At 35.7% G+C, this 24,658-nt stretch overlaps 1 protein-coding gene and 1 long non-coding RNA gene across 5 annotated transcripts; both read right to left on the bottom strand.

The window, feature by feature from the left end:
- Window positions 1-1,229: 1,229 nt before the first annotated feature.
- LOC123882967 lies at window positions 1,230-15,361 on the bottom strand. 4 transcript variants are annotated; one of them, XR_006800076.1, is made up of 5 exons: window positions 15,083-15,227; window positions 14,217-14,337; window positions 14,006-14,076; window positions 13,088-13,172; window positions 1,230-1,265 (listed from the first exon to the last, which is right to left on the bottom strand). It is a non-coding gene; the product is annotated as an uncharacterized LOC123882967 (long non-coding RNA). The 4 variants fall into 4 exon arrangements; XR_006800075.1 differs by lacking the exon at window positions 1,230-1,265 and adding an exon at window positions 2,167-2,563; XR_006800074.1 differs by lacking the exon at window positions 1,230-1,265 and having other exon boundaries at window positions 12,752-13,172; window positions 14,018-14,076; window positions 15,083-15,361.
- Window positions 5,194-6,251, bottom strand: LOC123882966. The gene has a single exon (XM_045931639.1). The coding sequence runs from the start codon at window positions 5,929-5,931 to the stop codon at window positions 5,272-5,274; it is 660 nt and encodes a 219-aa protein (XP_045787595.1). The 5' UTR covers window positions 5,932-6,251; the 3' UTR covers window positions 5,194-5,271.
- Window positions 15,362-24,658: the final 9,297 nt, after the last annotated feature.

Below are 24,658 nucleotides of genomic sequence, written 5' to 3'. Positions count from 1 at the left end.
GTCCGTGTGGGCTGCGGGTTAAAGGGGTTAGCCCGCGGACCTTGGTCTGTATACACAGCTCTAGTATTTTGTGTGTGCCATAAGTTCTTTGATGGAGATTAGTTATTATTAATAACGGTAAAAATTTGTACCAATATCATGATAACAAAAAAAAATAAAAAATACACTCATTCCACAAGTTCGGACAAATTAAATTGTTTTACATTTATATCATTTATGGTGTATAGTGACATAAATGATGACATTCTAGATCGCAAATTCACTAGATTGAGTTTAGAACCGATCCAAAATCAACAATGAGGATAAACATTTGGAGGAGTGAGACTCTTGCTTAACTTTCCCAATAGAAAAATCTCACCTCTCTTGCCTTACAGGTTTTATAATGGGCAGATTGGAAGCGGATTTTGCTTCACCCACCCTGACTATATAAGAAAGTCACCTCGGCCAAAAGTCCACACTAATTTCGAAAAAACAAACGTTAATTTAGTTTAATGAGTTGGTGATCATTATTTCAACTCCACAAACATCTCAACTTGTATGTTACAAAAATTCACGCTCACACTTCTTTCGAGAATGGATCCTCTCATGTCACATTATAAGTAAGAACTAAGATTGTCACCGACTAGAAGTACTCTCCCATTAAATCTAAGCCATTCAATTTTTTTCTCCATACAATTCAATCATAACATAAAAATAATGAAAGGCTGAGATTGCCACTGGATACCCATCAGTGGAATATATAACAATATTACTAATGCAAAGTTTCTTAGAACAAATAAATTACAAAAATGATATTTGTATAAGAATTTGTGGACACTAAATAAACGCCATTAGCATCAGAAACGGTTTGACGCAAAAATCTTTGACGCTAAATCACAGTTTTTTTTATAGTGACACTTAATTTAATAATTTGTCTAAATTTAAATGCCTAGTTTATATATCAGTACTAGCCATCAATAGAGCTGTAAAAAGGGCTTTAAGGGGCCGGCCCTTTAAGGGGCGGACCCACTTATTCCTGATTATTAATTTTATTTAAATTTTAAACAATTTTTCTAGTGTCGTGAACTTATTCTCTTTTTCTTCAATCAGCACTGTCCACGATCGGCACCCTAAAAAAACCGTGTTTAAAATTTAAATAAAATTAATAATCAGGAATAAGTGGGTCCGCCCCTTAAAGGGCCGGCCCCTTAAGGCCCTTTTTACAGCTCTAGCCATCAAGGTCTACGGTAAGTTGTCCTACATTTTGCTCGTCAAAAATAGTTGTCCTGCATTTTGAAGTTTCAAACATGACGTGTGAGCATGCATTGAATATAAATCTAAACATAAATTAATATATTTTACATAACATCTATATTCCCAATTTTGGAAACGTTTGTAGAACGTTTTGTAGAATAATGATTGGATAATTTTATGTTACATAGTCATACGGTATGTTTATTTTGGATTTTTCTAAGAAAAAATTATTTTATCATTTTAATAGTGATTGTTATGGATTTTCTAAAAATTTATTTTGTAAAAAAAAGTTATTTTTAACTCCATAATATATTAAGCTATTTCTAATAGTTTTTCTTTGTTAAAACTAAAAAATCTAAGTATAAGAACTTCACATTTAAAAAAAAATTATAATAGAAACAAACAGAAAATCATTTAAAATTTTCTAAAATTATTTAAAAAATAATTTTTAAATTTTTTCAGAACAAAATTATGTTTTTAAAGGTAAACAAACGCACCCATAATAATTTTTTATTTTTTTATGGAGGATAATTAGAGAACTTTTGTCGTTGCATATGTGTTTACTTTCTGCCAAACATTAGTTAGTGTTTACGTTGGTCAAACGTTGCTTTCAATCGAAGTTGGATGCGATTCCTCACCAGTTGTAAATGTAAGATCGTTCTTCTGTAGTACTTCAGCTAATGTAAGGTAACCTTTGACTAGCCTTGTCTCCTTTGTGTTTTTTATTTTATTTAATTTATGCATTAAAGAGTTTGTTGTTACATATATATATCATTCATATGCAAAATTGGACAACAATAAGGTTTAAGTGATAAAAAAATTTGATTCCTGGTTTATATATATGGAAAAAAATTATTGGAAGGGAAGAATCCACTTTGTGTGTATCACAGGTTTCTCGACGGATATTAGTCTTTTTTTTTTTTGAAACGGCAAAATATTATTAATAATAATAACCGGTCTCTGTACAAGACGAACAGAGGCCGGGATAAAACGGAATTACAAAAACAAAGACGTCGTATATAACCGGAACACCAATGAGAAAACTAAAAGACGAACACCGCCTAGTACACACTCCATAGTCACCAGACCACCTAGAGCACACACCACAAACACCAGACCACCAAATAGGACCATCAACCCGACCCAAAAAGTTGCTCTTAAGACTCTAACTCCCGATCTCGAATCAAAAGTAATTGGCCCATCAGAATACAAAAAGCAGCTAAGTGAGGCAAAAATTAATGGGGTAACAGCAGAATGAAAACCTAGGCAGTTAAGTCCCCAGCTCACAGTCAACACCGATGCGAAAAAGGTCGACCAGATACAAAGAAACCTGCAAATCTCAGCAGATTTGGAAATCCTCAGAGACTCAAAATTATAAAGATATCCAACTATAATACTAATTATACATATCCAAAAACACCCCAAGACACTCATGTTATACGTATTTTCAGTTTTTTTTAGTGTCTTGGAGTGTTTTTGAAAAAAAAAATTGGGCTTATTAATTAAAAAAATAGATTGGGCCTGTTAGCAAATCAGGGGTGTCTAAATAGCAACTTTCTAAAAACTGAAAATAAAAATAGAAAACCAAAACATCTTTTACAAGTTTCAGTTTTTTAGTCCCCAAAACTTAAAAATACAAAACAGTTTTCAAAACTTTTTTTCAAAAATAATTTATCAAACAAGTTTTTGGTTTTTAAAAACTAAAAAAGAGAATTTGGGAAGTGTTTCAAACAAGCCCTAATTTTTAATAGTTCGTGACTTCTGAAGATTCATGGAGGCATGCATGCAGTGTATATTTTTTAAGAATATTACAATTTAAAACAACAAAATATTCGAAAAAATAAGGGGGAATATCGCTTTACATAAAGGAAAATATATAGAGAATCCAAATCAAGAAAAGAAAGAAGATATGGACATAACCTACAAACAACCAAATTACTTTCTAAGGTTGTAAAAAATGTAATTTAATATTTCATTAATGTTTAAGAGATTTTTTAAGAGAATCAAAATAATTCTCAAAACATCATTTGATTATTAGGACTTAGGAGTAGGATCCTTTCCATATTTTATTATTTTCATTTTCTTTAATTATTACTCCCTCTATTTTTTTTAATTGTACAGTTTCGTTAGATTTAGCGTTTCTAATTAATTGTCTTTTTGGTGTTTTAAGGATACGATTTGTCAATTACGCTTATATTTTTCAATAAAACTAATTAATGCTATATATTTAAAAAAAAAAAAATTTTTTAAATTTTTTTGGGTACATAACATATTTTTTTTACATGATATATTAAATTTATTTTGAAATTCTGGTATCACTAGAATGATGTTACCCAAGATGTCCCAACAACTGCTTTATGAATAATGTTGTATTGATTGTTGGCACATCTTACGTAACATGTAAAAACTGACAGAAAATAAATAAATTGCACAAGTAATTGTTAACCCAGTTCAGCCTACTGTCTACTCTGGGGGATACCAATCCAGGAAGGAAATCCACTAATAGTTCTAGTCACTAAGACCTCCAGCAAACCCTTGGATTTACGTCTTATACTAAGACCTCCAGCAAACCCTTGGTTTACGTCTTATAACCTCGACACTACTCATGCAACTTCTGTCTAGGAACTCCTAGACATGAGATCCCATCTCACTTCCACTCAACCAACACAACCTGTGTTGTTTATACAATGTTGGGAATAATGTGGTAACAACTTACCAAGACAATATTTCACTCTTGCTTAAAAGCTTCAAGTGAATCACACACAGTTACCTCCGTACTTCAAAGCTTAGGAGTAACCTTACAGAACAAATAACAAACTCAGTTCTTAACTCGTGTTATAGAATCCACAAGTAAGAATCACAATTAACAAAATACAGACACTTTGACTCAATAAAGACTCAATTGTATATTTCTAATATTTTCAATGAGATACTTAGTCTTGAACTTGGTCTTCATATAAATAGTGAGCTAGCACGCTCCACTCTCTTCAAGATAGATAGGACGCTCCTTGAGAGTCATAAAAAGTAATCTGATCCATTTTTAATCATCATCAAAGATAGATCAAAACTTTCCATAAGTGTTTGAATGACTTTAGGGGATAAATATAGTCATACAGTTGTTCCTTTATGTCTGACTTATCTCAAAAACACCTGATCAAATCATATCTCTAATAAACGCGCTCTTAAGTGGATTTCCATATATAGCAGATACTCATATTAAATGCGAGAGATTTCCTTTAACAAATAGGATGTTGTAACATGTTTTCCAACATATTGTTAGAATATTTGTTTTAACAAAATTAAGCCAATTCAAATATCCAACAATCTCCCCCTTTGGCAATTTTTGGCTAAAACAATTTCAGGTCATTTAATCACACCTTTGAGAGAAATAAAAAGCGCAAACCTTCAAGTCACCATGAACACACAAAAGAAGGATGTTAGAGCATCTTAAACAAAATATAAGTATCAGAGGCTGGTAGCAGCGGAGTCATCATCAAATAGCCTCGAGCAAATAAAGCATGTGTTAGCAAGGATGTTTCAACATGTTTATCTAGCGTGGTATCAGAGCTTTAACTAGCGTGATTTCAGAGCGAATAGGAGCAATCATAAAATTCGTCACATGTTAGCAAAGATGTTACAACATATGGTAGCACAACTTCTAACACAGGTTCTTCCAGCATAGTATCAAAGCATGTGATCTTCCAATCAGGGCATGGAGCATCCATCTAGCAAAAACTCCCCCTGAATTCATCAGCTCGTGCATCATCTCAGGGTAAAAAAAATACTCCCCCTGAATACTTGCTTACTGCTACTTCACAAACATGTCACAACAAAAGACACAACATTGTAGCAGAAACAAACAAATACTACTCCCCCTTTTTAGCCACAAAATGTGCCAAAATAGGAAAGCATAGTATCCAAAGTGCAGAATTAAACAAATTTACAAACCATGCACTCAAAAGGTGCTAAAATCCAGGGCACAGAACCCACAAACCAAATAAAAGAACAGCAAAACCAAATAATAAAAGGATTACATAATCATTCTTCATCACTGCTATCAGAGTCATCATCCTCCGCATCTGTAGCAGTGTCATAGACTTCATCCTCATCAGCATCTTGTGGTTCACCTTCAGCAGCAACATTTTCACTTGCTTTGACAAGTGCATCTTCAGCTTCCAGACCTTGAATCATCTTCACAAACATTTTCTTCCTCTCCTCAAGCTCATCTTTCTGCTGATCAATCTCCTGGCATTGAACCTTTAAAGCAGCAATGATCTCCACTTTGGTCATAGGACCAGCTCCATCAGCAGATGTCCCAACATGGTCTGCAACATTATGATCTCCAAACAATTTGTGATGAAAAGTGAAAGCAGTTTCCCTTTTCTTAGGAGTATCAGTCACAACCTTGATATCTGGGTATTGATCCAAGATGATCCCACATAACAAAGATGGAAATGTTATGGGCATCTTAACAGCAGTGGATCTAATATGCTTCATAGTTTGATCAAAAATAAAAGAACCATAATCATAATCAACTTTGGTTCCTAAAGCATAAATGAAATGACCCAAACCTGTTGCAACATTTGTGGCATGCTTGGTTGGTACCCAGTTTGTAGACCCAATCCTATTCAGGATGGCATACTTCACATTCAGCTTACTAGTGGGTATCAGCTTGTTCTTAGGCCACACCTTGACCATTCTAGCAGTGATTTCAGAACTCACGACATCATTAGCTACCTCTAACTCAGCCTTAGGTTCAACAGATCTTCCTAGATAATTATTGATCACAGTAGGAGAAAAATTGATACATTTACCTCTTACATACACCTGTGATAGTCCTTGCTCAGTGGATTGTCACACTCCTCAGGGATGTTGACAAGAAAATCTTTGACCAGGAGTTCATAACAGGGACTAAAGTCACCAACAGTCTTCAGCAGACCAGCTTCCTTGATGTAGTGAAAGATGTCTTGACATTTCAGGGCATCTTTGGTCAATTCCCTCTCCACAGCTAGTCTCCTCTGGTATATGTAATCCCATTCATTAATGCACGCTAATTTAGGGAAATCATTACAAACTTCCCTTAATTATGTCATCACACGCATCAATTCCTTTTCTCCCAAAATCTAGTTTTTGTTCGAGAACCCTATTCTTCTACTTCTCCCTACAAACTCCATTTGTTCATCTTCTCAAATCTTAGAAATCATCATCTCACCATGTATGAATCATCCCAAACCACCAAGTCCACTCGTTCCACACGATCGAAAGCTAAAGTTGAATCGTCTAAGATCATCAAGGATGTTGTTCCTATTACCACCGTGCATCCCAGCAACACCAAGGCTCAAACTACTGCTGAAAAGAAAGGGAAGATGAAAACTGCTGAGAAGAAGACGAAAGCTACTAAAGTAAGTGATGATATCTCTCCCTCTGTTGATAAATCTGGTAAAGGAAGCTCTAAGAAGAAAATGAGGGATTATAGGTCTAGAATACCTCTTTCCATGTCTGATTTAGTTTTCCAGTCTAATGTTAACACATCTGTGGAGACATCTGCAAAAACCAACTATGATATCCCTAAGTCTGTGTCTGAAGTGGTTGAAACCAAAGCCCCAACTTCTGATAACCCTAATTCAACTGAGAATTTGGGATCTGCTGCTAGAAGAAGAATAATACTACCTCTGAGCCTGTTGAATCTGAAATGCAAATAGATGATACCCCTACATAGATTGACTCTAAAACTGCTGATAACTCACCAACCATTGTTGAGATGGTGACTGAGAAATCAACTCATGTTGATCCTGAAAAAGATGTTATGCCAGATGTTGAGACATCTTTGAATGAACCTGAGGAGGCTGAAACTGCTGACAAGGAAACCATGAATGAAGCTGCTGTTGAAAAAGATGTTGAGACAACTGTCACATCATCTGATTCTTTTGATGAAGAAACTGGAACTGCTCAAGAAGGTACTTCTGATGATGAAGAAGATACTCAATTTGAAGAAAGCAACCAGTCAATTCTCATCAGTGAAAAAGAAAAAGGAGCTGAAAAATCCTTGGATGCTGAGAAAGGAAAAGGAGATGATGTTGTCACCTATGAGACCACCAAGCCTGCTGAAAGAACTACTGGTGGTATGACAAAGAGGCTGAGAAGCAGTTCAAGTAAAGCTGTTCCTACTGCAAGCAAAACTCCTGCACCTAGAGTCAAAACAAAAGGTGTTGGACCAGTGAAAGGATGGAGTAAAGTCTTTGCTCCCACTAGCAAAAAGAAGGAGACCTTGAAGAGGAAGAAAGAATCATCAAGTGATTCAGATTATGATGCTGCAGAAGATGTTCCAAACATCTCATCTCCTACACCTAAAACTAAAGCTACTGCAAAGAAGGTGCCTCAAAATGTTGAAGAAGCTCCCTGTGACAACATTTCTTTCCATCGTGCTGCTTTTGCTCTAAGATGGGATTACATATACCAGAGGAGACTAGCTGTGGAGAGAGAATTGACCAAAGATGCCCTGAAATGTCAAGACATCTTTCACTACATCAAGGAAGCTGGTCTGCTGAAGACTGTTGGTGACTTTAGTCCCTGTTATGAGCTCCTGGTCAAAGAATTTCTTGTCAACATTCCTGAGGAGTGTGACAATCCACTGAGCAAGGACTACCACAAGGTGTATGTCAGAGGTAAATGTATCAACTTTTCTCCTACTGTGATCAATAATTATCTAGGAAGGTCTGTAGAACCTAAGGCTGAATTGGAGGTTGCAAATGATGTTGTGAGTTCTGAAATAACTGCTGGTAAGGTCAAGGTGTGGCCCAAGAACAAGCTGATACCCACTAGCAAGCTGAATGTGAAGTATGCTTTCCTAAATAGGATTGGGTCTACAAACTGGTACCAACTAAGCATGCAACAAATGTTGCAACAGGTTTGGGTAGATTCATTTATGCTGTAGCAACCAAAGTTGACTATGATTATGGTTCTTTTATTTTTGATCAAACTATGAAGCATATTAGATCCACTGCCGTTAAGATGCCCATAGCATTTCCATCTTTGTTGTGTGGGATCATTTTGGATCAATAACCATATATCAAGGTTGTAACTGATACTCCTAAGAAAAGGGAAACTGCTTTCACTTTTCATCACAAGCTGTTTGGAGATCATAATGTTGCAGATCATGTTGGGACATCTGCTGATGGAGTTGGTCCTATGACCAAAGTGGAGATCATTGCTGCTCTAAAGGTTCAATGCCAGGAGATTAATAAGCAGAAAGATGAGCTTGAGGAGAAGAATAAAATGTTTGTGAAGATGATTCAAGGTCTGGAAGCTGAAGATGCACCTGTCAAGGCAAGTGAGAATGTTGCTGCTGAAGGTGAACCACAAGATGCTGATGAGGATGAAGTCTATGACACTGCTACAGATGCGGAGGATGATGACTCTGATAGCAGTGATGAAGAATGATTATGTAATCCTTTTATTATTTGGTTTTGCTGTACTTTTATTTGGTTTTGTGGGTTCTGTGCCCTGGATTTTAGCACCTTCTGAGTGCATGGTTTGTAACTTTGTTTAATTCTGCACTTTGGATACTATGTTTTCCTATTTTGGCACATTTTGTGGCTAAAAAGGGGAGTAGTACTTTTGATTTGTTTGTTTCTGCTACAATGTTGTTGTGTCTTCTGTTGTGACATGTTTTCAAGACACTTGTGTGTAAAGTAGCAGTAAGCAAGTATTCAGGGGGAGTAAAATTTCTTTTACCCTGAGATGATGCACGAGCTGAGGAATTCAGGGGTAGTTTTTTTTTTTGCTAAATGGATGCTCAATGCCCTGATTGGAAGACCACGTGCCTTGATATATTGAAGAACCTGTGCTAGAAGCTGTGGTACCATATGTTGCAACATATTTGCTAACATGTGATGAATTTTGTGATTGCTCCTATTTGCTCTGAAATCACGCTAGATAAAGCTCTGATACCACGCTAGATAAACATGTTGAAACATCCTTGCTAACACATGTTTTTTTTGCTCGAGGCTATTTGATGATGACTCCGCTGCTGCCAGCCTCTGATACTTATATTTTGTTTAAGATGCTCTAACATCCTTCTTTTGTGTGTTCATGGTGACTTGAAGGTTTGCGCTTTTTATTTCTCTCAAAGGTAAGAAAAATGATTAATAGTGCGAAGGAAAACCATGTGAAAATTCACGAATCACATTTCATATAATCACATGTTGTAGTTCCAAGTAAAATTGATCTCTATTGAATTCAACACACACCGACAACTACTTTCATGGTCTAAATATGTTCACATGATGACTACTCCATCGGAATTGAAAAGTGAACCCACCATGGCAGACACTTTCAACAGAAAAGTGAACCCACCATCACCGTCGGACGCACCTCTTCGACTCTAATTTTGTGGTTCTGCTTCAATATCACGGCGGGGCTGAAATTCTCTAATGGCGGAACGATCTCGACGAAGTTTGTGGTGAGCTGTGGAGGACACATTTGTTGTTGTTTCCTGCTGCTTGCAGAGAGGAGCAATTGTTAAGAACAAGGTCTACAACATGTTAAAGCTTTTTTGCATGATGAGAGAATAGTGACGGTGGTTGCAATTAATGAGTTGCCGATGAGTTAACCAGTTGTAATTAACTTCCTCTGGTTTAGTTGAGATTATAGTAATTTATTGATTGAAAAAATCAAAACGCTGAGCAACAGTTTAACGGTGGGGACATATTCGTGAAATTTCGCATGGTATTTATTCGCACCATTTAGCAACGCTCAGTGATTAAATGGCCGGAAATTGTTTTAGCCAAAAATTGCCAATGGGGAAGATTGTTGGATATTTGAATTGACTTAATTTTGCTAAAACAAATATTCTAACAAGATGTTGGAAAACATGTTACAACATCCTATTTGTTAAAGGAAATCTCGCGCATTTAATATGAGCATCTGCTATATATGAAAATCCACTTAAGAGCGCGTTTATTGAAGATATGATCTGATCAGGTGTTTTTGAGATAAGTCAGACTTAAAGGAACAACTGTATGATTATACTTATCCCCTAAAGTCATTCAAACACTTATGGAAAGTTTTGATCTACCTTTGATGATGATTGAAAATGGATCAGATCACCTTTTATGATTCTCAAGGAGCGTCCTATCTATCTTGAAGAGAGTGGAGCGTGCTAGCTCACTATTTATATGAAGACCAAGTTCAAGACTAAGTATCTCATTGAAAATATTAGAAATATACAATTGAGTCTTTATTGAGTCAAGTGTCTGTATTTGTTAATTGTGATTCTTACTTGTGGATTCTATAACACGAGTTAAGAACTGAGTTTGTTATTTGTTTTGTAAGGTTACTCCTAAGCTTTGAAGTACGGAGGTAACTGTGTGTGATTCACTTGAAGCTTTTAAGCAAGAGTGAAATATTGTCTTGGTAAGTTGTTACCACATTATTCCCAACATTGTATGAACAACACAGGTTGTGTTGGTTAAGTGGGAAGTGAGATGGGATCTCATGTCTAGGAGTTCCTAAGCAGAAGTTGCATGAGTAGTGTCGAGGTTATAAGACGTAAATCAAGGGTTTGCTGGAGGTCTTAGTGTAAGACGTAAATCCGAGGGTTTGCTGGAGGTCTTAGTGACTAGAACTATTAATGGATTTCCTTCCTGGATTGGTATCCCCAGAGTAGGCAATTGGCTGAACTGGGTTAACAATTACTTGTGCAATTTTATTTATTTTTTGTCAGGTTTTACACATTACATCAGATGTGCCAACAATAAGTACAACAACATTCATAAAGCAGTTGTTGGGACATCTGTGGTAACATCATTCTAGTGATACCAGAATTTCAATATTTTAAGCACTTATAAACTTATTTTAAAAGTAATTTAATATAAAAAAAACCCAACTAATTATAAATATTAGTTTTAATGAGAAAATTAGTTATTTTTGCTATTTCTATCTAATTCCAACACTTTTTGTAGGAAAATTTGGATTTATGGAATTTGGAATGAAGATATGAAGATTTTGAGTATGAGTTGTTGGCTAAGCGACGATAAAGCGACAGACAAAGCGACGCAAACTGTCAGAAAATGCAGAAAAATCAGTGTCATCGCTGAGCGAGAGATAGCGAGGGATAGCGAGTCAAGTCAGTGGCAGGATGAGATGTAGCGAGAGATAGCGAGGGATAGCGAGAGGTCGTTGCTGAGCGAGCTGTAGCGAGAGCCAGCGAAACTGCGGCGGCAAAAAAGTACTTCAGGGTGAAGAAACCTCCGTCGCTAAGCGAACATTTCCGTCGCTAAGCGAGAATCCAGTTTTCTGTCACTTATAAAAGGCCATCAGACTTCATTTTTTCAGATCCAATTCACTTTCAACCACTCAAAAACGCAGAGGGGGACTCTAGGAGCCAGAACAAGGGGATTTGAGGGTGGATCTACAACTTTTGTTGGGAAATCATCATTGATGTTTGTTCATCTCTCTTTTCTTCTTATCTTTTATAAAGCTATCATGAAAATGAATAGTTAATCTCTCTTTTGTTGGGATTAGGTGTAAATTACTCTATTAGCATGTATTTATCTTGATCTTGTTATATATGTTTTAGTTTATCTATCAATATTGATATTATCTTTGAATCTCATGTTTTATTTTAAGATTTGAATTGTTATAGACATATACTCTTTGAATCTAAAAGAACTAAGATGATATTTATTAAAGCTTAAATTCTAGACATAGATTTAGGTTTAATATTCACTTTTTGTATCGGATCTTAATGCTATTGTATTGATTGATCATCCGAGACATCGGAGGTTAATAGGTATAATAGATATCTCGGCGTTATTTGGACACGGAAACGTACGACGAGTGATACGTGATAATATTGGTAGATGACTAAAATCTATATAACTGATTAGGTAAATACAAATGAATGAGTTAATGACATCTAATCCCATCAAACTTATCTCTCTGTGATTTCGATCATTTCTTCACCATTAAAACAAAAGACGGAGCATTGGGAGCGGATTTTTGGAAGGTTTAGGCCTAATAATAATTCAAAACTCCCAACAAAAAAATATTTAGGCACACACTCATAAAAGGTAAATAGTTAAAATAAAATTAAAATTGTCACATCGCTTAAATATTTTTTCTTTAATTTTTTTTGCTCATGTATGTGTGTCTAACTAATTTTTTCTTGGGTTTGTGCCCAAGCAAGAATTCCTCCGGATGCTAATGAAAATGATGTAATGGGTTAAGAAGTTTAGCTTGAGTTAGTTTCTGTTATGTATTTTTATTAAATCAATTATATGTATTTTAGTGTATTTGACAACTTTAAGTTTGATATTATTATGTAGTGTCTTAGTTGCACACTGTGGATAGTGGATACTTTGTAAGAATGACGTATACCTTTGGTTTTGCTGCTGCTACCAAGAAGACCAAAGCCAATTGATGATTACATGTACAAAATTGTTATAAGATGAGTGTTTTATTTATGTGATAGAAAATTATTCTGGTTGCACCTTGATGATTATAGAGATAAGTGTTATTACTACCAATTATTCTGGTTGTACCTTGATGATTATAGAGATAAGTCTTATTACTACCAATCAATGGTACAAAACAAGACTGAAATGTCATCTGCAGGATACATAATAGTATTCCAATTTACCCCTATTGAGGTTCCTATATATCAGAGAACCAAAACAGAGAACTAAATCTAGGCTTATTAAAAACAGAGAATTAATAGCCAAATACATTTAGAGATGCACTTAGCATTATTAAAAATAGATCTAATACTATGCATATAGTGTAACATCACAAGTGAAATATCTCACTTGTATCCATATATTGAAGCATCATAAAAACCAAATAGTGTACTCACATGGGAAGCATATAACTTGCATCCAAGGCTCACAGATAGCTATCCACACAAACACATAAGCCAATAAAACTGGCTTCGTTAATACCTGTTGCAACATCAGAGAAAAGTAAGTTAGTCAAGCATACCAACAAATAACCCAATATGCATGCTTGGACATGTGAGAGCACACATTGAAAGGTACACAAACACTAGTGTACAACGAAACATAAGTTTAGTTCACTTGCAACATCAATTGCTCACTTTCCAAAGACGCAAACAGGATATTTCTAGGAAAAACCAAACAACCTGACAATGCAACAATGTCGACTAAAACTTTTATGCATAATCAAACAGAACTAAAACTTTTGTATAGTCATGACTCCATGAGACAAAAACAGAACTAAAACATGATTAAAACAGAACAACTAAACTTAAAAAATAGTATGGCATTGTGCACTCCTTATATTGTATTGGACTGAATCACAATAACTAAGACCGCATGAAAACAAAATAAAAAACTGCCCTCAATACGTAATAATATTATGTTGGAGCATAACTATAGTTCATTTTTAAAGTCAATAGCAAGAATTATATCATATCATGGAAACAGGGTAAATGACGCATAACTATAACAAAAATTCATCATTGAACTTATAGAGCATTATGAAACATGTGAAAATGGTGGAAACAAATTCAGCCAAATATAAATTGTAATTAAGCCAACATCAATCAATGATGTATATGAGAAGCTAATTAACCATAATTCACAAACTCCAAATGAAATATCACAGTCATCAATCTTTAATACAATCTAAATGAAGAATCCTAATTTTCTTATGAATATGTAAGCGTGAATATATAAACAGTCAAGTACTACAACTTATGCCTAGCATTGAACAATGAAAGATCCTCAATTCATGAATGATCTTCAAATTATACCTTATACAGTACCTTTAGTTGAACTTTCAGTTGTACCTTTAGTTGTGTATAACCTCTAGTCTTTTTTTCACCTATAATCATGTATGGAAACAGGGCAATTATTATACTGCTACTTTAGAAGAGTTGAAACAAGGCAATTAGTTTAGTTGCTGGAAACTACAAACATTAAACCATTAAGGAAAAGAAAACTAGTAATTGAGATAAAATGTACCTAGAATCAACCAGTACTAGATGATCATTATCATTGATATCTCCACTAGTATCAAATATGCAGAACAATCCATCAACTGAAGTAGAAAAGAGCTTCCCTTGCTCATCAGGGACAAATGAATCTATAATCAACCACATATATTGAACTTTCACTACTTTAAGATATAACATCTAATTTATATATACTAGTAAACAAAAGGTTGCAGGACACTGAATTATAAAACTCCGCTCCACACAAAACTAAACATAATCTAATTTATATATATTGAAGTTTCATTTCATAGAGGTATCAAAGAGTACACACAGATTAATAAGACCAAAGTCTGCTCCACAAAATGCATTCAAAAAACAACAGAACCTTGCAGCAAGACACTAAACTAAACAACTCACAATCTTAAACCAAAAGCCACTCAAGCGTGACGAAGAAGATAAGAGGCGGCGACCACCAATGATAAATAAACAACCAGTCAAAACAAAGTTTCTACAATTATTATACCTAAACAGATAGTGATAGTGAGAAGTTTCTACAATTACACCTACACAAATAGTAATAGAACAAACACTGAAACTCACACCAGAAACAAAATATATATTATCAGCTAATTCAAACATCAAACAATCCATAAAACCAGTAAACTCCAAAAATTAATGGATAAAAGTGAAAGAATCAGAAATTGAACAAGAGATTGAAGCTAATTCAAAGTGGTATCACATTTAAACAATATTATATGCAGAAAACCCTAATTCAAACTGGAAATTGAACAAAATAGATCCAATTGGTATCACAACCAAACAAACCATATACAGAGAAACCCTAATTCAAATTAGAAATTGAACAAAATAGAGAAAAGGAAATCGATGTATTACCTGACGGTGGAGGAAGAGACGCGACGAAGGGAGAGCAAGGAGATGGTTTCAGTTAAGCGGCGGAGGGAGAGAAGTTCATGATCGAAGGAGCGAAGCTCGCGGCGGAGGGAAAGAGAAGTTTCGCTTTTTCGTTTTCTTCATTTGAGCGGTTTTTTTTTTTTTTTTTTTTTGAAGAAGCTAAATTAGCCCACTCAAATTGGCGCCAGAGAGAATCGAACCTCAGACCTCAAGAGGAGTACACTCCCAGGTCCCAAGCCAATACCAATGCACCACTCAAATTGGTAAAATTAGTTTTTTTAAGTGGTTAATAATTATAAAATGACATAATTAAAGGGTAAAAATGAAATAAAGTGTAAAAAACTATAAGCTATAATCTCAAACGCTACTTGAAATAGCATCTAAAAAAAAGCTATAAGCTAGTCAAAAAAGCTTATTACCAAACACCTTTAATTTTTGAAATAAACTTATAAGCTCATATAATAAGCTATAAGCTAACTTATTTGTATTACGAAACACACGCTAGAAGCTACTCACAAGGCTTTGTTACTAGGCTTTGTTACTAGTTTAACTTGTACTTGCTGAAGCAAAGCTGTATTGCACGGGAGTTATAATAGGGATGGCAGAAAAACCCAAACCCGTGAGACCCACCCGAACCCAAACCCAAGTCAACGGGCGAAACCCGAATTGACTGGGTTTGGGTTTGGGTTTGGGTGACACCCGAAAATATGGGTGTGGGTTTGGTATCACTCAAACCCACACCCGAAACCCATACACCCACCCGAAACATGTTAAAATTATCTAAATACCCCCACATATATATAAGTGTAAAAGTAAAATTAGGTTTTTCACAAACCACAAACCAAAATTGTGTTTGAATTTTGCTTGAAAGTTGGAAGAACTTAATTTTGGTTTAGTTGTAATTTAATTTCTTGAAAGACTATTTTGTAATTTTAAATTCCCTTGTAATTTTAAACCTATGTTTTTGCTAAGTGATTGACAATATGTTTAAATTCCAATGTTTTTGCTTAAATTTACCTTGTTTTGCTTAAATTTGCAAAGTAGTACAAAATGTGTTGTGGGTTTGGGTTTGGGTGTAAAAAACCCGAACCCAATGGGTGTGGGCGTGGGTGTGGTTTTGCCACCCGAACAGATTTGGGTTTGGGTTTGGGTTTGGGTGTTGATTTCGGGTGTGGGTTTGGTATCACTCAAACCCGCACCCGTGGGCGCCCATTGCCATCCCTAAGTTATAAGTATCCCTTTCAAGGGGAACCCAAATTTGCTCTACAATTTTTGGAGTGGTTTATTTTGTTTCAAAATATTGTTAAAATATAAAAAAAAAAAAAAAAATAATTATTGAAATATAATTTTTGTTTTTACATTTTCGTAAAACATTATTTATCATATTGCATGTTAGAATCACTATTTTAGATTTTTTTTAAAAAAATAAGTGAGCCAAGACGACACTAGTATATTGATAAAATAGAAATACAAAAAGGAAGGGGACAAGACCAAACCCTGCAGAAAAAGATAAACATAAAAAGTTGAAAACCCTAATCTATGATTACGATTAAATATAGGCCTCTAAACCATGTCTAGGAATTACATTTAATCAGTTAAATTAAACTACTCAAAGTGAGGCCTAAAGAAGTAAACTACTCTAACCCATGCCTAGATATTTCTTCCTCCTTTGTATAACCGCCTTTGGTGAGATTGGCTCCACTCAGGAATGGAGCGGTTGAGCCCGCCAGAGTCGGGCGGGAGATATCCCATGACCATGAGGCTTATATTTCCCCTCTGGAAGTTGCTCTCACGACCAAGTCCTAGCCTATCCGTTATGACTAGCCGTTAGTGGAACGATTTGACTCGATCATTTAAGAATGAATAATGCTAGCAACACACTCTTTAACAAACACACTCCAACACACTCTCTTTTATTGGTTGAAATTCACATGGGTCCCATAAAAAAATGTGGACCCATATAACTTTTATGGGACCCATATAAATTTTAACCAATAGAAGAGAGTGTGTTAGAGTGTGTTTGTTATTGGAGTGTGTTGCTAGCACTCCTCTTTAAGAATATTGAGTTTTTCCTAGGCCTGATGATTTGGATCCTTCGCTCTTAAGATGGGGCACGGCCCATATGTTAACAGCGTCCTATGACCATATTACAGAAATTTGCCCAATACAATTAAGATAAATTAGATTAAAGGCATTCCAATGTATTTAATTTATTGTATATTTTTATATACACATGTTTTTCTTCCCACTTCTTTTGTTTGATAATACAGATGTTTTATTCCTACTTTTGCTAATATATGTTCACATGTTTTATCAAAAAATATAATTTGTTTAAAATTTCTTATATATTGTCACCATCATTTACTGATGCTTCTATAAATATATATGAGGGAGCTGCTTAAATATTTTCCGGCCGCGTAAATATGCATTTGGGTCGTACATGGATGGATGATCAATTAATTAAGGCGTACCAATTAATGCAGTTGCATGCGTCTTACATGGATGAGCTAATTAACTCGTCTAGCTGAGCTGAGTCACTTCACAAGGGTATTTTAGTTGAGATGCTAGCTAGGATATATCATCCGATCCATCAAGACTTGTTAATTTTGGAGATACAGAACCCCTTTATTCCTCGATCTGTGTAAGAAGGGAGACAATTAATGCTTTGATTATTATTGCGGATTATCACATCGATGATCTGCTTGAACAACTGAGGAAATTATTTCACCAAATATTCAACCTTGTGTAAGAGAAGAAGCGTTGAAGCTAGCTACTGCTTAACTTGGAAGCTTACATGAAAGAAAATACTGAAAATACCTATTGTAAAGAAACGGGGTAACGAAAACGTGCTAACTTATAGGTTACTTTTGTTGGGGTACGTATTCATGTGTAAATGACTTTAACATGACCTTCTTTGTTTCGTACTCTGTAAAAATTCTAATTGGGAACAATGACAACTGATGATATGGTTGGTTAACAGGATAATCTTTGTTTGTTGGTGTTGGGGTTGATTGCAATGTAAGTTCCACATTGCTAATGAAGAAAAAAAAAGGTCAAAGAAATTATATTGAAGAAGTCCAACATCGCTTAGAATGGTGAAGCAATGGAGGAATCAAGGCAATATAATGGACCTAAGTTCTTTGTTTATAATTGCACTAGTCAATAGCAATTCTGACTTTTTGTTTTTCTCTTGTACTCTTTTGTTAGAGTGTTGTGAGATGTAGTTATGTATTTGCTTTTGGAGAGAGCGGGTGTACTGGGGTCATGGGGTGGTTGAGTGTGAAGTCTATGTGTTGTAACAATTTTCACATAGTGTTTATTCTCTGGTTGTCGGTTTTGACAACGATCGTGGTTTTTTTTCTCCGGTTTTGGAGTTTCCACGTTATATTCTTGTGTTGTTTATTGCATCTTTTATTTTCTCTATGCCTGTTTTTCCCAACAACTGGTATCAGAGCTTTTGGTTTGATTCGGGGAGTAGGGAGTCCGCTGTGAAGTTTAGGCTAGAGAAGGATGTGTTGATGTAATCAGGGTTACACAAGGTCAGCCTGGAGGGGCGGTGATAATAATACTCCACATCAGTTTTGAGAGGCGGTGCTAAGAATACTCGGGTTACGTCTGAAACAACAACTTATTATGAGGATGCGGAGGTGCTAGTGGAAGTTGGGAATCGGTGGAGTGTTGAGTCATGGACGTTGGCAGCTCCTATCACATGTGTTTGAAGAAGAAATATTTTTTAATCCCTAGAGCTAGTTGAAGGTGGAGTTGTTCATCTTGGAGACGGGAAAACTTGTAAGGTTCAAGGTATGAGTGAGTTTCTTTTAACACGATGCAAGGTATTTTCTTGAACTTTGATGCATAGATAGTAGGTAGATACTTGTTAGATAGTTCTATTATTGGTTATGCATCGGATACTAGTGGTGATTCTCGTGTGTTTGGTTAAGTTGTGGATCTTCGGGTGGGTACTTGTTAGTGACACAAGTTTAGTTGGACTAGTGAAACAATGTTTACTAGGTGATGTAATTAAACTGAAATTGTTGGAGCCTAACAATGGCCGAAGGTGGTTTCAGAGCAATTTGAAGTTGTTCAAGTGGCACGTGGGCATCAGTTGACATGGATGCAAGGTGTGTGATGATAGTGTGCGGGCATTGGTTGGCATTGATGCAAGGTACGCAGTTATCTCGATGACTGATGAACTTCCGGAGAAAGCCAACATGGAAGTTGCACCATAAATTTTCAACAAGGTTTCGAGATGAAATTCTTGGGATGACTTGGTTCCAAGTGAAGAAAATTCCTGGGATGGTTTAGTTCCAAATGGAGTGTACTCTTTATGGTGGAGTATGATAATTTAATTGGTCGGTATAGACAATGAAAGCAGAAGATAATGATTGTCGGTGTAGACAATGAAGATTAAAGACCATTACAATCAAGGTGGAAATTGTTGGGGTTGATTGCAATGTAAGTCCCACATTGCTAATGAAGAAAAAAAAGGTCAAAGAAATTATATTGAAGATGTCTCACATCGCTTAGAATGGTGAAACAATGGGGGAATCAAGGCTATATAATGGACCTAAGTTCTTTGTTTATAATTGCACTAGTTAGTAGCAATTCTGACTTTTTGTTTTTATCTTGTACTGTTTTGTTAGAGTGTTGTGAGATGTAGTTAGGTATTTACTTTGGAGAGTGCGGGTGTACTAGGGTCATGGGGTGGTTGAGTGTGAAGTCTATGTGTTGTAATAATTTTCACATAGTGTTTATTCTCTGGTTGTCGGTTTTGACAACGGCCGTGGTTATTTTTCTCCGGTTTTGGAGTTTGCACATTATATTCTTGTGTTGTTGATTGCATCTTTTATTTTCTCTATGCCTATTTTTCCCAACAATTAGCTACATCTTTTTAAGATTTAGGGAATTAGGGTGAATCAGTAAAACTGTCGTGTGACTTTTTTTTACTTAACTAGAACTTTGACCCATGCGGTGCATGGGTCTAATTAGGTGTAATATGTAACAATAAAAAATAAAATACAAAAATTCTAAGAGCATTTTCAATAAGAGTAGTATAGGGAATTTCATGGACTAATTATTCTATATTTTTTTATGTGCTTATTTTATATTTTATATATTTTTTAAATAATTTTGGAACCCCATCGTTTTGTTTACTTATTAAAAAAAAATTGCTGATAACTAAAGGTTAAAAAATTGATGATAATTAAAGGTTAAAAAAAAATTAAAGACATAATCAAGAACATAAACTTAAGTAGACATCCATAAATAAATAAAAATTGTGATTAATTCCGCCGTTCAAATTTATTGAAAACAGGGTTAACATATTAGGATTCCTAAATTCTTTCATAATTGAAGCACATGTTTTTGCGGTTGAAAGGTTTTATTGTAAGTAAGGTTTTATTGAAAGGTTTTTTAATATAAAGCTGCAATAAAAAGAAAGAGAAAATGAGAGGGGAAACAATTTGGTTTAGGGTTAACTTATGTTCGCAAGCTTATAATATAAGAGATTATCAGTTTTTAATTGTTTAAATTGTGCAATGAAAATTGATGGTGCTTAATTGTCGTATGAAATCTTTCCTTTGAAAGTTGATGGAGCTTAACACTTTGCGGACATAATTTAAATCACAATTGGTCTGCTAGTGCATATTATATCAATTGATCTTCGGTTAATATTAAATCTGCAATGTTAAAATCAAAATAATGAATGTGATTAGTGACATGACTATGGTTGTGTTTGGTTGTATTGCAAAAAAATTGATTTAGCATAATTGAGTTTGATAATAACTTTCCAAATTACACGTGATAATAACTTTCCAAATCTCACATGATAATTATTCTCTAAATTTATGATACGGTAGGAAAAAAAATCATTGATCAGAAAAGACATAAAAATATTTCGTGATGAATAATATAGTCAAAGATAATTTTGATATGATATACTTTTAAAATTGATGGTGCTTATATCAATTATTGCACATAATTTTAATCACAATTGGTATACTTGCCATAGTGGTTGCAAATATTGTCTTGCACTGAAGTGTTGTGGGTTCGAATCCTAGTCAAAACAAAATTGTATTATTTTTTAATAAAAATTGCAAGATAAAATGGAGGAAAAACAGGGAAAACAAATTAGGGTTTAGAGTTTGCTTGTGTATACAAGCTTATAATATAAAAGATTATATATTGTTATAGTCTTATTTCGATTAAAAACAAATGCTCATATTATAAATAAAAAGAAAAGATAATGGGAACTATGAGAGAGAGAGAGAGTGAGAGAGGGCGATCCAGAGAGAGAGGAGGGAGGAGGGAGGAGGATCAAGGGTGGCAGGAGGTGAGGGGGAGAAGGAAGGGAAGAAGAAGATCTCTAAACTCACGTCCAGATATTGCAACAGTATCGAGAAGGGTTCGGGGAGATATTGATCAATACACAACGTATTTTTTTCTGAGTTCCCCGATAGCTTCGATGCAAAGGCAATGTTGAACATATTCCAACACTATGGGAATATTGTTGAAGTGGTGATTCCTGCGAAACGTGATAAAGGAGGGAGAAGATTCGGGTTTGCACGCTTCGATCAAGTCAAGGATGTTAGGAGGTTCGGTATTGAACTTGATAATATCATCATTGGAAGAGACAAGATTTTTGTGAACCCTCCACGTTTCCATAGAGATTCAGGGAACAGGAGACAACACAAGCAAGAGGAGGTTGGAGATCACCATCGTTCTTTTTCTAGGCCGAAGCACCAAGGTAGTCGTTATGGCGAGAGGAATGAGGCTCAGCACAAGAAATCTGCAGGACCATCTTTTGCTCAGGTGGTGCAGTCAGATGAATCGGATAAACGGAAAGTTCTTATTTCGTTTGCTACAGATAAGGAGGTTGTTCAAAAATTGCAGAGAGCCTATGTGGGAGTGCTGGAACATTCTGGCATGTCCTATAACATCCAAGATGAATTTCATATGCAAGGTTACTTTGGGGTCAAGGCTACTCCTCTAGGGGCAAATTTAGTTTTGCTAGAAGATCAGGAGGAAGGAGAGATCAAAGCTCTAATGGAAGATGCAAGGGGGTGGTTAGAGCAATGGTTTAAGGAGATTCGGCCTTGGAGTACAAGAGAAGTTGACTCTGACAGATTGGTTTGGCTGCGAGTGTATGGAATTCCTGTACATGCATGGAACGATAATTTTTTCACCATGATCTCCAAACCGTTTGGCACCTTTATGAATGCAGATGATAGTACTTCAAAGAAATTGACAATGGACGTGGCAAGAATCTTGATACGAACTCCGGGTTTGAAGGCCGTTGATGATTTTCTATCTGTTGAAATTAACCATGAAATTTTTCAACTTAGAATTATTGAAGACTCTCATGGACCTATGCGAATTGCAATTCCATCAAAAGGAGTTAAGGAAGGTCGGGATGCTGCCGATAGTAATTCGGAGGATGAAGAAGATGATTTTCCGGTGATGGGGGAGGAGGAGGAAGTGGAGGCGGAGAGAGAGGGAGGTGTAGGGGGACATCATTTATTAGCATTAACTAATTGTGTTAATTCTAATGAATTGTCTCCTATTAGTTTTGGAAATAATGTGGCAGAGAGTAATGTGAAGGAGGATTCTTTGGAATCATCTAATTATTTTATTAATGAAGAGAATTTGAATTTTGCAAATTCAAAGGATGGGGAGAATATGAGGGAGGAATTTAAGGAGTTAGCTGTTGTTGTTTTGGATGAAAGCAACGATGTGGATACTAATTTAGCTCCTTGTCTTTCTTTATGTCATGGCCCACATAGTAGAAGTGATGAAGGGGGGGCGAATAGCAGGACTTTGGAAGTGGATAAGTTGGCCCAAAAGCCCAAATCTACTTCTCTCAAAGGTGGTAAAGGGGGGCAAGGAGGGGGCGGGTCTAAAATTTTTGATGCAGTGGATAATGAAGTTAGAAAACTCAAACCCACTAGTATTGGGCCTCAAAAAAAATCTAAATTGGGGTCCATGCCCACTAATGGAAGAAAGGATCCAACTATCTCAGCAAACACAAGTGCACGTGTTCACAATAATTCAACTAAGCAACTCCTAAATCAAAACAAATCGCAGACAAATTTTCCACCGCGTACGAGTCTCTCTTCTTCAATCCCGTCCATGCGTCGACCAATTTCTAACGGCGCAAAAACCTCTTATTCACCAACGCATGACCCACCGGCGGCGGAGGTGTGTTCGAGGAACCCGGTTGGGAAATTCAAAGCATTGAAGGCCAAGGATAATTCTTTGTCGTCGGCGGGCTCGATCTTGTGTTGTAGTTCGTTGAATTCAGTTGATATAAAAAATTGCAATCAACAATTTTGGAATAAATATGAATCTGAAGTTAATGGTAAAATGTGGAAGGGGGTCAAGGAATTGGGTGTTGGAGGAGATGAAGAGGATGCTGTTTATGTGGAGAGATTAAAGGCCAATGAGGAAAGTGATAGGGTAGCTAGAAGGTTGAGGGAGCAAAGCAATCAAGTCTTATCATGAAGATTGTGTCCTTTAATTTACGTGGGTGGGGCAGTAGTGCCAAACGAAGAAGGTTCAGTCAGTTTCTTGCTTCAGGTAAGTTCGATATTTGCTTGTTACAAGAAACTAAACGATCCTATTTTGATGACTTTATGATTCATAATCTTTGGGGTCATAAGGATGTTGAGTGGGTAGCTAAAGAGTCTGACGGTTTATCAGGGGGTATGTTGATTATGTGGAATAAAGGCCTGTTTAGAATCAAATTTTGTTTCTCCGGTGATGGTTTTTTGGGGCTGTGTGTGGAATGGAGGGAGGGAATTCTTTATTTAGTTGATGTTTATTCACCTTGTATCTTATCTGGTAAAAGAAAGTTGTGGAGTGATTTATTACAATTTAAGCTAAATAATGAACAAGGTGACTGGTGCATTGGAGGTGATTTCAACGCTGTGTTGAAGGCGGGAGAAAGAAAAGGCAGTAGCGCTTCAGTTAGACATAATGAGCGGGTCGAGTTCTGTCAATTTGTAGAATCGATGGAGCTAATTGATATCCCTGTAACCGGTAAACAGTTCTCTTGGTTTAGTGCAGATGGTAAAGCCATGAGTCGATTGGATCGTTTTTTATTATCAGATAATTTCATCGCTAAAGAGGAAGTATCGGGTCAATGGATTGGTGATCGCGATATTTCAGATCATTGTCCGGTTTGGTTATTATGCTCTAGTCTCAACTGGGGGCCAAAACCTTTTAAGGTTAACAATTGTTGGTTCAAGCATCCTGAATTTTATTCGTTTGTCGCAAAAACCTGGGAAAACTTGAATTTCACAGGGAAGAAAGCATTTGTTATTAAAGAAAAACTAAAGAGGTTGAAAGAGGAGTTGCGAGGATGGAATAGGGAGGTTTTTGGTATCCTTGATTTGAATATTGAAAACACGGTGAAGGAGTTGAATGAGGCAGAGGGTTTAGCAGCTATTGATGGGGTGAATTCAGTGTTGGTTGACAAAGGCAACATCAATAAAAAGTTTTGGGATCAATTATATTACAAGGAAAGTTTGATCAAGCAGAAATCAAGATCGAAATGGGTGA

Source organism: Trifolium pratense, linkage group LG5, assembly GCF_020283565.1.
Source record: "Trifolium pratense cultivar HEN17-A07 linkage group LG5, ARS_RC_1.1, whole genome shotgun sequence".
In the NCBI taxonomy this organism is placed as follows: domain Eukaryota; kingdom Viridiplantae; phylum Streptophyta; class Magnoliopsida; order Fabales; family Fabaceae; genus Trifolium; species Trifolium pratense.
The sequence above is the reverse complement of the archived record's forward strand: the minus strand, read 5'-3'. Positions and strand labels throughout refer to the sequence as shown.